Source organism: Pleurodeles waltl, chromosome 5, assembly GCF_031143425.1.
Source record: "Pleurodeles waltl isolate 20211129_DDA chromosome 5, aPleWal1.hap1.20221129, whole genome shotgun sequence".
Lineage (NCBI taxonomy): Eukaryota > Metazoa > Chordata > Amphibia > Caudata > Salamandridae > Pleurodeles > Pleurodeles waltl.
Window position 1 is genome coordinate 381,574,535 of NC_090444.1, and position 16,479 is coordinate 381,591,013.

The 16,479-nt window shown below is 44.8% G+C and overlaps 1 protein-coding gene across 1 annotated transcript in view; it reads right to left on the reverse strand.

Moving 5' to 3' along the window:
- The window catches only part of NUP35 (nucleoporin 35), a 140,924-nt gene that overhangs the window by 41,492 nt on the left and 82,953 nt on the right, over positions 1-16,479 (reverse strand). The window contains exons 4-5 of the mRNA XM_069234130.1: positions 9,890-9,950; positions 8,009-8,150 (exon numbers count right to left, since the gene is read on the reverse strand). Coding sequence (XP_069090231.1) covers positions 8,009-8,150; positions 9,890-9,950 — 203 coding nt within the window. The remainder of the gene's footprint in view (positions 1-8,008; positions 8,151-9,889; positions 9,951-16,479) is intronic.

The window sequence follows — 16,479 nt, forward strand, 5'->3', positions numbered from 1 at the left end:
CCGCATCCCTCTACCTCCTCACCGCCGCTGGGGAAAAATCACCCAAGACCAACTAACCAGCACCCTCGTCAAAAACCCACCACCCGACTCAACCGACCCGAGCACTGCCGCCATCAACCTCCATCAATGGATCCTCGACTGCGCCAACACCTTAGCCCCACTCAAGAAACCCACCGCCAACCAAGGAAAGAAAAAACCAGCCTGGTTCACAGACGAACTGACTGCCTCCAAAAGCCTCTGCCAGAAGCTCAAGAAGAAGTGGATCTTAGAGCGCACACCCGACAACCTCGCCTCCCTCAAAGACGCCAACCGTGAACACCACCAACGGATCCGAGTCGCCAAGCGCGCCCACTTCACTGAACGCATCAACAACAACGCCCACGACTGCAAAGAACTCTTCGGCATCGTGAAGGAACTCTCAAACCCCAACGCCAACTCCAACGACATCCCGCCCTCCCAGAAACTCTGCGACGACCTCTCCACCTTCTTCCACCAGAAAATCACAACCATCCACGACAGCTTCAACGCCACTCCGCCGCCAGACCCCACCCCTGACATCTCCACAGACGCCTGCCGCCTCACCGCCTGGACCCACGTGGACGACACCGAAATAATAACAACCATGAACACCATCCACTCATGCTCCCCCACGGACCCATGCCCACATCACGTGTTCAACAAAGCCAACGCCATCATCGCCCCCAAACTCCGCAAGATCATCAACCTCTCCTTCGACTCCGCCACCTTCCCAGACAGCTGGAAACACGCAGAAATCCAACCCCTCCTCAAGAAACCCAAGGCTGACCCCAACGACCTCAAAAACTTCCGACCGATCTCTCTCCTCCCTTTTCCAGCAAAAGTCATCGAGAAGATCGTCAACACACAGCTCGCCCACTTCCTCGAAGACAACTCCATCCTAGACCCCTCTCAATCCGGTTTCAGACGAAACCACAGCACCGAGACGGCACTCCTCGCCGCCACAGATGACATCAGAACTCAAATGGACAACGGCGAAACCTCGGCCCTCATCCTCCTCGACCTATCAGCCGCTTTTGACACAGTCTGCCACCGCACCCTACTGACCCGCCTCCATGAAGCCGGCATCCAAGATAAAGCCCTCAACTGGATCTCCTCCTTCCTCTCCGACAGAACCCAGAGAGTCAGACTCTCCCCTTTCCGCTCCAAAGCCACCAACCTCATCTGCGGCGTCCCCCAAGGCTCCTCCCTCAGCCCTACGTTGTTCAACGTCTACATGGCCCCCCTTGCTAAACTGGCCCGCCAACATCACCTCAGCATCATCTCCTACGCCGACGACACCCAGCTCGTCCTCTCCCTGACCAAAGACCCACTCACCGCCAAAACCAACCTCCACGAGGGACTAAAAGCCATCGCCGAGTGGATGAACGACAGCCGCCTGAAGCTCAACTCCGACAAGACGGAAGTCCTCATCCTCAGGCGCACCCCTTCGGCCTGGAACGACTCCTGGTGGCCCACCGACTTCGGACCCCCACCCACCCCAGCCAGCCACGCAAGAAACCTCGGCTTCATCCTGGACTCCGCCCTCACCATGTCCAAACAGGTCAGCGCCGTCTCCTCTTCCTGCTTCAACACCCTTCGAATGCTCTGCAGAATTTTCAAGTGGATCCCAACAGGAACCAGAAAGCCGGTGACCCAAGCCCTCGTCAGTAGCAGACTTGACTACGGCAACGCACTCTACACAGGCATCCCAACAAAAGACATCAAACGACTCCAGCGTATCCAAAATGCATCCGCCCGCCTGATCCTCGACATACCCCGCCGATGTCACATCTCCCCTCACCTGAAGGACCTCCACTGGCTCCCCGTGGACAAGAGGATCACCTTTAAACTCCTCACCCACGCTCACAAGGCTCTACACAACACCGGACCTACCTACCTCAACTCCAGACTCAACTTTTACGCCCCCACTCGTCAACTCCGCTCTGCCAATCTCGCCCTCGCCATCGTCCCCAGGATCCAGCGCAAGACCTCCGGCGGCAGATCCTTCTCCTTCCTCGCCGCCAAGACCTGGAACTCTCTCCCCACCTCACTACGCCAGACCCAGGACCTCCTCACCTTCAGGAGACTCCTCAAGACCTGCCTCTTCGACTGCTAACAGCTCACCCCCCCCCCCCCCCCCCCCCCAGCGCCTCGAAACCCTGACAGGTACATAGTGCACTTTACAAATGTAATGACTGATTGATTAAGAGGACGCAAATCTTTTCTAACCGTCCTCTCACTTGTGATGCCCAGTGTAACTCACTTGTTATTTATTTTTTACACATGCTTGCGATCGTAAGAGATTCTCTCATCTCTTATGATTAACCAAAATTTCAATGCGGTCTGCAATCCCAGGTAGGTTCATGCAGTCATTTGAGATTCTGCTCTTATAGCTTGTATCATGCTTGAAGGATGCAGCGACAGCATACGCTTTACACACGTACTTTCTTCTCTCTCCCAATTTAATTTCCAACAGAGTGTTAAAACTTCAACCCCATATTGAAATTGAGGACGTACCATGGCGTTAAAGGCAAAGACAACAGGCTGAAGGGATGGTCCCCCATTTTTATTGTTACTGTTTCAATCCCCAAACTGATGTTAGAGCTCTATTCTTTACAGCTCCAATATGATCTTTCCATCTTAATTCAGAGTTAAACCACATGCCTAAATATTTGTATTTTTTTTTACCTTCTCCACTTTTTCTCGTCCCAAAAAGTAGGTAAATGCACTCTACTTTTTCCCCGACATAATTTTCGTTTTATCCATATTTACTAAAAAAAAATCCTTTGACAGTAAGAATTAAACACATCCAATTTTCTTTGTAGCCCTAGCTCCGTCATATCGATCCTCACTAGGTCGTCCGTATACAGTAAGCTTTGACAAACGAAGGCCCAGATCAACAAATGTTTAAAATGGTAGCTAAAATGGGAACTCAACTTGTCTGTAAAGAACTTGGAGATGGTGAAGGCTGTAGCTCCCTGTTCGAGTTCACTCTGTAAATGCTGCAGAAGAAAGTTGGGAGCAGGAAATTGAGACCGATCTCCGTAATCTCATTTAAGGAGGTTTGCAATTTAGCCATGCCAAACCAAAGACAGAAGAGCACAGTTAGATGAACGTTTGTTAACTGCCTCTTGTGGCTGGTCATCAGGTTACAAAAACATGTAATTATTAATTTGGCAACTAACGAGATAGACAAAGAAAACCTTTACAATGTTAAAAGAGAAGTTAGCTATGTATAAGAACATTAAGTGATAGCAACAGAAGTTTTAGGGCAGCATTAAATAAGGCCAGAACTGGTCACTTCAAACTGTACCATCTGACCTGAAGGGCAAGTAAGGAGAAAGCAAATTGATTAAAAAACATGTTTAAAGGTGATTACTTGTCTGCAGATCGTGCTCAGACATAATGGGCATGCTGTAAACAGAGGAGATGGGTGAGCCAACAAACTACCAGGTAGAGCTGAGCCAGTGCCAAGCCAAGAGTCGGCTCTGGCTGCACAAGCCCTTGGACGAGTCGAGCCCTCAAGATACTTGGCATGTCTATCATGCAAGAAATATCACGTTAGACTAAGATAGGTGCCTTCAAATTTAATTTCAATAAAACGTGTATTTCTTTAACACATGGAGGCGTTTTACCCTGGTGCATCAGATTATTGAAAAGTATTCATTAAAAGTGAGTTTTCCGCCATGAATGGAGAACCATTCCTGCACCGGAACTGGCAATTCCTAACTATAGAAGGTAGTGCTTGAGAGGAGGCAAGGAGACCAGCTATACTGCAAGTTTCACATAGTGTTCTTGAGGCACCAAATTAATTTCACTTGCGCCTTGAGTCAAGATGATAAAAAATACTTTCGAAATTAAGGTGCTTCGGTCCTAATCCAGCTGTAGTGCATTTCACCTAAAATTGTGATACCAAAATACATTCCATCCTGGTTAGGAAACAAGCCTTATTTGGCAAAATCATAATCTTCTGTCTTGACTGATCGTCCTATGTAACAGTCTGAGGAACCATTTCAAGTTTTTATAGCACCTTCACTACTCTTTTTCTGACGTTCGGCGCGTGGCTTCCATCAATAAGGACATTATTACAATAAACAACTGCATGTGCAGTATGAGAGCAACATCTCTGGCCTGTCGCACTGCAAAAGTCCCTGAACCGGCACACTGAAAGGCAGCGTTTTTTGTACTGTGATGTGTTGCTGCAAACAGCGCTGCATGAAGCAGGAGACAGGCCAACAGCACTGGCCAGACTCTCCTCTGTTACAAACAAGAGAAAGATGCGTAAGCGCACAAGAAAGACACAGAAACCACATTAAGGCTCGGCTTGTAGATCCAATAAGATCTCAGGCCAAACTACAGCCAGGTTTGAGCCTTCAGTGATTCGCTCACCTCTAACAAGGTATCCACTACTCTTATCTATGTAGCCAGTAACAACCATGGACATAGTGTGAAGGCCTGGGAGGCTAGCTGGTTCATGCTTTGTGTTTAGAGTTTTAATTTGTCATGTTTTGAATCTTCTTAAGAAAAGAAGGCTGAATGGGAAAAATAATTTAAGTTGTGTCTCAATGTAATGCCAAGGACAATGTCACATTCCTGTAATTCACTTGACAAAAACAAAAAGTGACTTTTTGGGAGTGTGGGGGGGGGGGCTGATGGGCTCCGAGGGCTTCAATGGTCTATGATGCTTGTTATTTACTTGACACAAGACACAGATGTTAAGCAGAATGGATAGAGCAGCTAATGCCTTTTTGAAACCATGACAGCACCCTAAGTGGTCAGAAGTGCTATTTTCCACTAGGAAAACCAGTGAACGTTGTGCTATTGTGACTTGCTCCTTTAAAAAACAAATCTGGAAATTCCAGATGTACTTTGGCCAGTTGACTGAATGGAGAGGGTTTTTGGGCAGCACTGGGTCAACCCAAAATAATTTCCCCTCGTTTTTGGACATCTTTGCCCAAATAAACCTTCCATCCTAAATAACTTGCAGAAAGTGTAACCCTACTTTTTGTTGTCCTCCGGTAAGAAGCCAGCTACATAATCTGTCAATCTCTTTACCACCTTATGAGGAAGCCATGCACTATTCTTAAATGCAATAGTAGAACACATTATTACAAGACGATCTAGACAATATTTGTGGCCCCATTATGCATCTAAGGTATCGTAGATGCACTTTGGGAGATCGGAAAAAAGGACAAAGTTATGTTTTGATCATTTGCTATGTCTATTTCTGTCACCGTTTAAAGAAGCCAACAATAACCATCTACTCAGAACATTCTTTCGCCTACAAATACACCATTGCAACAGAAGTTAAACCAGTTTACTGCATACTACTTTGCTGCACTGAAAAATGATACAAACTACATTTTGACTGTCGAGACCTTGACAGTCATTGTAGAAAAATTATGTGAAACTATTAATGAAAAAACAAATGCCTCTTTTTTCTTATTAACCAAAGGGCGCCAGTTCAATGAATAATCAAATAATATGCCTAGGCATGAGAATACCCTAGTCTTCGGTAAGATACCAGCTTCAAGGAGAAATGTTTCAGTTTTGGTAGTAGGGGGGACCAACCACCACAACAAAAGACTTCTTGACGTTAACTGAAAGATCCAAGTCTTCCGTAAAGGTGGCAAAAGCATTTAACAGACACTACAGCCCCACTGCAGTTTTAACCATGACAGCATTGTCAGCATACAGAAGTACTGGCAGCAGACGATGCCCCATCCGCGGATAATCTGCGTTAGAAGAAATCAGAATCTGCTCTAATTGGTGTAAACACAGATTAAAAACGAAAGGGGCCATAATGCAACCCTGCCCAACCCCTCTACATATACTGAAACCATTTAAATTATTAGAACAGCGCACCAAAGCCTGGGTATCCTGATGCATGTCTCCAAGAAAGAAAACTATCTCCGGATCTACCCTGAAGGAAGGCATAATAATATGCCATAATTTCTCCTGTGACACCCGATCAAAGGAGGATGTGAAATCCATGAACGCTAGGTGCATGTAGCCCTGTCATGCAATGGTATCTTTGCCCGGAACCATAAACATGTTTACGCAATGGTCCACTGTGGAGCGTCCTGATCTAAACCCATACTGCACATCAGTATATTATATTCCTTGGCCCACGATTCTAATCTGTTTAGTGTAACACAACTTTTACCACCGAATCAAGTAGTGCGATAGGTCAGTAACATTGGGGGTGGTCCTGGTTAACTTTCTTAAATACAGGGACAATAAGAGGTAGCCCAAGACTGTGGAGGGGTGTTCCTCAGTAAGAGCCGCATTCGTGACTGAGGTCAATAAGGGAGCCCAGACCTTAAGGAATGCCAACAAAGCTTTGTTCCCGATTAGACCTACTATCCCCTCTTTAACGTCCCAATGGTAACTGACAACTGTGTGCCCTCTTTGGCTATTGCCCAAAGTTTTTGTCACCATAAGTATACCCAGACGAGGGTCCCGGGCTCACTGTGCCACTGGATTCAAGCTAGCCTGGCTGATGAAGGGTGATACACTGAAACCGGTCCCAGGATGCTAGTTTCCGGTCAAGGGACGACTTGGCCTGGCAGTTCAGGCTGGTCTGTTCCCACGGGGAACAGGGTCGACACTGATTTGTATATGGCTGGGTCCTAAGTGGGGTGGCATGGTGAGCAAAAGAATTGACAGATTAAGCCTAGATCTGTGACTGGGGGGTGAATGTTTGATTAGTTCCGTATTCCTTCCATCATTTGTGTTTATGGTCATTTGTGTTTGTTTGCTTATGTCGCCAAAAGTTAACCCGTAAGCCTTCTCAAAATGACAACCAACTATCCTCTGTAATGTGTGCCCCTAAAGAGCCTGCCTGATCGGGAACTAAAGAAGAACTATTGACTATGCTCCAAAACTTAGCACTACTTTTCGGAGTATTCGCTTCCAAAAGGGACTCCCACATCCTATCCAGTAAAGCAATCTTTCACCTTACCAGTTCCAACTTATACTCCTTGCGACAGGTTTTAATAAGAGTGAACTATTCAATACACCGGAGCATACAGTCAAGGCGGATCGGCTGCGTCTTAAGGCCCTTTTCCAACAGCATAGTGTCCTGGCAAGAGAACAGGTTTCATTAGCAAACTGTAAAGTCCGTAATCATTTCTTGTTGAAAACCGTCCCCAATATGGAGCCCTATCTATCAGTGGTAGTAAGCACTTCTGATCGCTTTTTGCTCAGAAGATTTAGATTGGATATGTTGCATCTTCTATTAGAAGTCCCTCGCAGGTGTACGAGAGGGCAGAGTTTGGGGTCCTACAGCTGTGATTGTCTTCGCAGGACCCCCATCCGTTTTACGTTTTGTAAATTCTAAGTGGCCCCCAGGAGGACATATTATCCCAATATTGAAGCCAGCAAATTTTAACCAAGTACAACCAGCACTTGTGTACCTTCAGAGGCTCCCCGTTTAAATTATTTCTACTGTGGCTAGTTTTTTTTTTTTTTTTTTTTTAAAGTCGCAGTAAGACTGAGAAATGTATATAATTTATACGGTGTTATTTATATTGGATGGATTTTATCATGGTTTTGAGTCTCTGAAATGTTATGTATTGATTTTTAGTGTGTTTTAAATACTTTCTAACACCACGACAACGTGATTTTAGTTTTTTAATGCTTGCTTTGTATTTGGAATTCTGTCTGCAGTTATTGGTTACAGTGATCGGTACAGCGATGCTTTTATGATTTTTGCAATAAACGAATAAAGCTTACTTGATTTAATGGTAAAAACATTCCATAGTACCAACAAAGTTTCTAGTGCTGCTTGCAAGGAGGCCTACTATCTGGTCTATTAACATTTAACAGAATGAAATCATAATAGCACTTACATTTAAGTGAATAAGCTCATGAAGCTACAAAGAACCACCCATTGTGGTTTTCCATGTAGAGGTGAGCTTTTTTAAAAGCAAATACAGTAGAACCAACAAAAATAATTTCGCTGAAAACGTATATGCCAAGAACCTACCCAAAAATCGTCACCCATGTGTCATCTAGCTGGTCATCTGAAGTCAGCGCGTCACCTTGACTATAAAAAGGATCAAGTTGAGCAGGAGACAGTGTTGCCTTTCTAGTTTGTCCAATAGTTGCAGGGCTGAATACGCTACTGCCTGTTTGAGTAAATAGATACTAATTCAGGAGAGTCACAAATATGTTTACAGTAATACAAGAATGTTTGAAAGAAGCAGTTTCTTATAATGTAGACAATGTCCAAAATGCCCTGCCCTCAACAATACAACATAAATCACAATAGTAGACATCAATAGTAGACATCAATAGTAGACATCAAAATAATCCAGCTGGAGGCGGAGTGCCTTTACAAATAACCCAAGTGCATTCATCTACCCCATGGTGTCAATAACCATGGAAAGATAATTGTAGGAGTGTTAAAATGTACTAATTCGGTCTAGTAACTAACCTGTAACTAAAGACCGGCCTAACAAGACATTCTTTATCAGCTCCTTCTTGATACGGAATATGTTATTTACCCTGTAAGCATGCTTTTGGGAACTTTCTGCTTATTACTCAAGTAGTGCACAGGTGTCCCCCCCTCACAGTAGCAATGAATTGAACAGAAGTAGCACCTCAACCATAGCTGTTCAAAACACATTCTACTCAGGTAACAGAACTGAAGATTAGACCTTCTGTCTGTAACCTGTGTGGAGACTTGAAGGATTACACCGCTCCAACTTGTATCCAGGACAAAGAAGTGAACTCAAAACGTTAGCTAGTCACGTCCTGAGCTGCTACAGTGAACTAACAAGCTACAAGATGCCTTTCACATACAATTCCCAGATGACCAGCGGCAACTGGAATTTGGACTGGACTTAGCGTTGGCTTTTTCCTGCAGCGACAACAGCAGCACTTACAAGTGGAATTGCACTGATTTGCCTGTGGCCTCTGTGGAGTGTTGGCTGGCTCCTATCTACTGTCTCTGAGATCATACGGAGGGGCTATTAGGCACTGTCCAAGATGGTCTGAAAACCTTGGATTTACATGCCCTCTGGAGCTCGAGTGGGAATTCACACCACAAGAGTTTAATTTCAGAAGGACTTCATCAGATACAGGTTCAGCCTTGCCCCACTGGAAGATTCTGAGCTCCAAAAAGAAGACGAAGTCCATAGGTAGAATTCCTTACCAGGCGAAGGTGCGAAAAGTATCGGCCCCACAAGAAGACTTTTGCAGCCATGATAGTTGAATTTTCCCACTCTGAGCTTTTTGTGCTGAAATAAACTACTTCAGGGAAACCTGATTCAGCAATTAACTGTGCCCCTTTTATTGGATTTTAGAGCTATTTTTCTCATTTTTTAGAAATTGGCTGTGGGATTTTTATTGTGTTGCACGACGGACTGGTTTAGTTGTGCTAAATACTTAACACATTTTCTAAAGTTAAGCCTGTCTCCCATATGCCAGAGCTGTCAGAGGTTAAGACCAGGTGTAAGTTATTAAAACTGTGTATGAGCAGACAGGACTTTGAGACTTAATAACTGGGTAGGACTCGCATGCCCCAGAACTAATAACCCATTTTCTTACACCCACTAATACATATTACTGTGTGTATGTACCCATTTGGACAAGGTTTGTGAATGGAGTAAGTTCCACAAAATATGCCAGTTCTCTGGTGGGTTTGTTGGCCTCCTAACACTATCCTAGGAATGTCTAGTGGCCAAAGGAAGGGGAGGGCAAGTAACCCGTCAGTTTTCCTTGCTCTGCAAAAATGTGGTTATAGCCATAATTTGGGACTAGGGAATGTCCACCAGAGTACCCACAAAAAAGAAGTGGTAATCATTAACAGTTTCTGACTTAAGAAATGCATTTAGAGAAATATACATAGATAAGGAGGACCTACCTGTCCCAGGTGTAGATGGTATTGTGCCAGATAATGGAGTATGCATGATGGAGAAACTGGGCTGAAATAAAATAAAATAATGTCAAGGAGTCTGAATTTCAATTTTCCAGACCGCAAAGTATTAACAACTACATAAATACATCATGTAGCACTGCATTTCTCGTGAGGAAAAAGAAACCTGCCGTGGGCATTGTGCCAGAAAACCAAAATGCTGAAGGTCTTGTCTCAGGTCCAAACTGCATTTCTAATCCAATTGGGAAGGTACTTTATCCATTAGTCCAGGGCCAATAAGAAATATTTATTGGGAAGAAAATGTAACAGATTAATTCAGGAGGCAAGCTGCCAAATCCATTGCCACATTGTCATCTAGGGGCATACTGGTGGGACTTGGCAATCTCCCAGGGTTTACTCCTATTCAGGCTTCACAACCTTCCCTGTGGGGAAACATCTTTAAATCAGCTCACTCGAAAATTGTAATCACTGCAAGGGAGTGGTCACTCCTATCTTGCGAGAGTGGTTGTTCTTGAAAAGGTAGAGTGAGTTGCCATTAGACAACTTTATCTTGCCCGCTTTGGGATTCAATTTGAACAAACAATATAAAAACATTAAAATGTAATACCCGACTTAAAGTAACCGCCACAGTAGTCTACCATTTGTGAGCTGACGTGAAATGGTGCTCACATTGCCAATGCCTAAACATGTGTAAAATCATATCAAGGCCTGGGCACCACTAGATGTTTATTAATTTGCTCAGGTTAGAGTTCAGTATGCAAAAGAAACCTGGGACCATACATAGAAAATAAGGCTTTTCAGGGTGGCCACCCCAGATAGTTTGCCTCCTGCTGGACCCTACTCTCACTAGTTTTAGACCTCTGTGCACTTTACCATGCTACCCAGGAGTAAAGTGCCCGTACTCCCCCTTTCAACATAGTTTAAACTGGCATATTTATTTGGACTGTAAATCTATGATAAATGGAGCAGAAAGAGCACCCAGGGATTGGAAGGTAAATGCTACTTGTGGACTGCAGCACCTATTGTGCCATTAAGTACAGTGGCACTGCAAAAATGGCTACAGGCCTACCCTGTGTAGCCCGACTAACAGAGTAAAACCTGCAGTCTGTCCAGTGAAAATATCCCTTTTTGACAGTAAAACACTCTCCTTTAAATATTAATTCACATCTATGTAGGCCTTGCAATCCACAAGGCAGGGTGTATGGTAAATAAAAGTAGGACAGAGAGACCATTAATAATACCATTTTCCTAGAGCAAGAATCCCCTAAAAAAATATTTTCAATATGGCAATCCTAACTGTCCTATGTAGAAAATGGCAGTATATTAACATACTAATACTGTATCTCAGGAACAAGACCAAATTAAACCATCATTTTTAATAGTTATTAAAAATCTAATTCAATTGTCAGGTTTTTAATAAATATCAAGGACAAGTAACTTTCAAAAAGTTACCTTATCTCTGCCTGAAGTTCTTGGAGGCTAATTTGCATTAACCTTTTAGCAACTCCTAGCCTTTGCTCAGACCTATCAGAGGAGTGGAATTCCTCCCTAGGACTTACAGGCTCAAGTGCATGGGCAAAGAAGACTAAGCTCAAGAGAATATGCAGGGTGGGGCCTTTGGGCACTTCTTAGACACTTGTGTGTCAAATCCTGCCTCACAGGTTTGTTCATACACACGTAACACTTTGGCAAGCTTGAAAGGGGGAGAACTAGATGCAAGGACTTTTCTTGTGTATCTCCTTCTCTGGTGGCATCTGTCATACCAGATGTGTTTTGGGTACAAAGCCTGCTTCACTCTGCATTTCATTTTAGAAGTGGGAGGACACTGGTTATTACCAGAGTGCACTCCCCTACAGACCCAAACCCTTCAGAGCCCAACTTAAGTGTGGTTGAAAACTTTGATCTTCAAAATGTTCCAGAGCCAAGGGGACCTACTGGAAAAAAGTACCCAACCAACAGTTCACACCTACAGATTGGAATTTCACATTTACCTTCCTGAAATGTTATAGCATGTCTGTAAAAATGACAGTGAGTCAACTTTTGTCCCTCACCCCCAAACAGAAACCTCAAAAAGCTCCAGAGCATTAGCAGGACCAACCTACCAACCTGCAGCAGGTATCTGACCAGCAGTTCTATGGTGGTGGCTAAAAATTCAGATTTGTCGCACTGGGTAAAAGCTTTTTCTTCAATAAAATGAAAAAGACCATTTTTAGATTAGGACTTTGAAAGTTATTCAAACTTTTACTTCCAGACTTTCACTTGGACCAATCCACCTGGTGTATCCAACCAGGACACCCTCACAGTCTGCCTCAAGTCTGGGTCTACAGCACATATTGACTATTGTCTCTGCATTTTGGCATTATTTTTGCTTAAATCTTCAAAACTTAATATCTGCGGCTCCTCTCACTGGATTTTCATCGTTTTAGTGCAATTTTGATTTTAAATTTTACTTTGTTTTGTTTTTTTGTTTGGAAATAGTATTGCTTACTATTTTGGTATTAATGCTGTTTTGGTACTGCAACATACTTTACACACTGCACCAAGTTAAGTCTTTCTATTCAGTGCCTTAGCTACCGGGGGTTGAGCTCAGGTTAATTAAGTGACTTATAGAGGGTTCGCCCACCCTAAATAATATTCCAATTTCCTACAGTATAGCAGATTCCTATCAACTCCTTACTCCCACAAATGAAGCTCTGGTGTTGTTACTGGTCTCAATACGATGTCTTTATGATTAGTGGGATTAAGGGCTTTAACCCCTTCGCTGCCAGGCCTTTTCCCCCTCCTGTGCCGAGCCTTTTTTTGGCTATTTGGAGCAGTTCGCGCTTAGGCCCTCATAACTTTTTGTTCACATAATCTACCCACGCCAAATTTGCGTCCTTTTTTTCCAACATCCTAGGGATTCTAGAGGTACCCAGACTTTGTGGGTTCCCCAGAAGGAGGCCAAGGAATTAGCCAAAAAACAGTGAAAATTTCGTTTTTTTCAAAAAAATGGGAAAAATGGGCTGCAGAAGGAGGCTTGTGGTTTTTCCCCTGAAAAGGGCATCAACAAAGGGTTTGCGGTGCTAAATTCACCAGCTTCCCAGCTTTCAGGAACAGGCAGACTTGAATCAGAAAACCCAATTTTTCAACACAATTTTGGCATTTTACTGGGACATACCCCATTTTTACGATTTTTTGTGCTTTCAGCCTCCTTCCAGTCAGTGACAGAAATGGGCATGAAACCCCAGAAACCGCAACATTTCTGAAAAGTAGACAAAGTTCTGAATTCAGCAAGGGGTAATTTGTGTAGATCCTACAAGGGTTTCCTACAGAAAATAACAACTGAAAAAGAAAAATATTGAAATTGAGGTGAAAAAAACATCACTTTTTCTCTACGTTTTACTCTGTAACTTTTACCTGCAATGTCAGATTTTTTAAAGCAATATACTGTTACGTCTGCTGGACTCTTCTGGTTGCGGGGATATATAGGGCTTGTAGGTTCATCAAGAACTCTAGGTACCCAGAGCCAATAAATGACCTGCACCCTGCAGTGGGTTTTCATTCTATGCCGGGTATACAGCAATTCATTTGCTGAAATATAAAGAGTAAAAAATAGCTATCAAGAAAACCTTTATATTTCCATCATGGGCACAAGATAAGGTGTTGAGAAGCAGTGGTTATTTGCACATCTCTGAATTCCGGGGTGCCCATACTAGCATGTGAATTACAGGGCATTTCTCAAATAGACGTCTTTTTTACACACTGTCTTACATTTGGAAGGGAAAAATGTAGAGAAAGTCAAGGGGTAATAACACTTGTTTTGCTATTCTATGTTCCCCCAAGTCTCCCGATAAAAATGATACCTCACTTGTGTGGGTAGTCCTAGCGCCCGCGACAGGATATGCCCCAAAACACAACGTGGACATCACAGAAAACAGAGCTGTTTTTAGCACAGTGACTACCTGTAGATTTTGGCCTCTAGCTCAGCCGCCACCAAGGGAAACCTACGAAACCTGTGCATTTCTGAAAACTAGAGACCTAGGGGAATCCAAGATGGGGTGACTTGTGTGGCTCGGACCAGGTTCTGTTACCCAGAATCCTTTGCAAACCTCAATTTGGCTAAAAAAACCACATGTTCCTCACATTTCTGTGGCAGAAAGTTCTGGAATCTGAGGAGCCACAAATTTCCTTCCACCCAGCGTTCCCCCACGTCTCCCGATAAAAATGATACCTCACTTGTGTGGGTAGGCCTAGCGCTCGCGACAGGAAACGGCCCAAAACACAACGTGGACATATCAAATTTTTTCATAGAAAACAGTGCTAACCTGTGGATTTTGGCCTCTAGCTCAGTCGGCACCTGGGGAAACCTAGCAAACCAGCGCATTTTTGAAAACTAGAGACCTAGGGGAATCCAAGATGGGGTGATTTGCGGGGCTCTGACCAGGTTCTGTTACCCAGAATCCTTTGCAAACATCAAAATTTGGCCCAAAAACACTTTTTCCTCTCATTTCGGTGACAGAAAGTTCTGGAATCTGAGAGGAGCCACAAATTTCCTTCCACCCAGCGTTCCCCTAAGTCTCTCCATAAAAATGGTACCTCACTTGTGTGGGTAGGCCTAGCGCCCACGAAAGGAAATGGCCCAAAACACAACGTGGACACAACATATTTTTTCACAGAAAACAGGTGTTTTTTGCAAAGTGCTTACCTGTGGATTTTGACCTCTAGCTCAGCCGGCCCCGGGGGGAGAAATGCCCTAAAATAAATTTGACCCTCCACCCCCCCAATCCCCCCCTGCCCAGGAGCGACCCTTGCCTACGGGGTCGCTCCCCCTGCGTGACATTGGCGCCAAAAAACAAATCCCCGGTGCCTAGTGGTTTCTGCCCCCTTGGGGGCAAATTGACCTAAAATCGACCAATCTGCCCCCAAGGGGGGCAGAAATGCTCTAAATACAGTTTGCCCCCCAGGGGAGCGACCCTTGTCTGATGGGTCGCTCCCCATTTCTAAAAAAAAAAAACCACACAAAAAAAATTTGCTCTGGCGCCTACAGGTTTCTAATAGGCCGATCTTCCCCCAGGGGGGCAGAAATGGCCTAAACTAAATTTGCATCCCCAACCCCCACCCCCCCACCAGGAGCGACCCTTGCCTACGGGATCGCTCCCCCTGCGTGACATTGGCGCCAAAAAACAAATCCCCGGTGCCTAGTGGTTTCTGCCCCCTTGGGGGCAGATTGACCTAAAATCGACCCATGTTTGCCCCCCAGGGGAGCGACCCTTGTCTGATGGGTCGCTCCCCATCTCTAAAAAAACAAACAAACAAAAAAAAAAAATTGCCCTGGCAACAAGAGGTTTTTGCCCCCCCGGGGGGGTAGATCGGCCTAATACCAATAGGCCGATCTGCCCCCAGGGGGGGGCAGAGATGGCCTTAAATAATTTTGCCCCCCCCTACCCATCCACCCCCCCCCCCCCCGGGAGCGACCCTTGCCTACAAGGTCGCTCCCCTTGCGTGACGGCGCAAAAAAAAGGTCCCTGGTGCCTAGTGGTTTCTGCCCCCCTTGGGGGCAGATATGGCCTAAATACATTTTGCCCCTCCAGGGGAGCGACCCTTGTCCAAGGGGTCGCTCCCCATCTGTAAAACAAAAAAAATCCCTGGTGCCTAGTGGTTTCTGCCCCCCTTGGGGGCAGATCAGCCGAATCAAAACAGGCTGATCTACCCCCCAGGGGGGCAGAAATGGCCTAAAATAATCACCCCCCCCCCCCCCCCCCCCAGGGAGCGGCCCTTTCCTAAGGGGTCGCTCCCCTTGCGTGAAATTCACGCAAAAAAAAAACCTCCCTGGTGTCTAATGGTTTCTGCTCTCCTTGGGGGCAGATTGGCCTCATCAAAATAGGCCAATCTGCCCCCAAGGGGGGCAGAAATGGCCTAAATATAATTTGCCCCCTAGGGGAGCGACCCTTGCCTAAGGGGTCGCTCCCCACCTAAAAAAAAAAAAAGAAAACATAACAAAAATAAAAAATAAAAGAAATGATCCCTGGTGCCTAGAGGTTTCTGCCCCCCCTGGGGGCAGAAAAGGCCTTCCCAAAAAAATGCCCCCCCTGGGAGCGACCCTTGCCCAAGGGGTCGCTACCTTTTGCCAATTTCATTGAAAAAGAAAAAATCCCTGGTGTCTAGTGGGGTTTCAAAAGCCGGATTGCAAGCAATCCGGCTTTTGAAACCTGTGAGAGACTTCAAAGGGAAGGAAATACATTTCCTTCCCTTTGAAGCCTCTCGGGGCCTCCCCCATGAGATTCAAAGAGAAATGCAAAAGCATTTCTCTTTCAATCGCGCTGGAAGCTCTGCTAACCATGACGGTACTGGACAACTGAGCAATCTCATTTAAGAATTATGGGCTAATAACTATATCCTTCTTTTGTAAATTGCAAATGTTTAATATAAATTTTATGACAAGACCGGAGGATCCTATTATGCTTTCTTTTCCTGCTTTATTTTAATAGCAGCCAAGAGAAAAACACCAATCCCAGAGGTTTGCGTAACAAGCAACCAATGGGAGATAAGACTAGTAACCTTAACCAATCAGCACACTATACAATGTAACATATACCAAT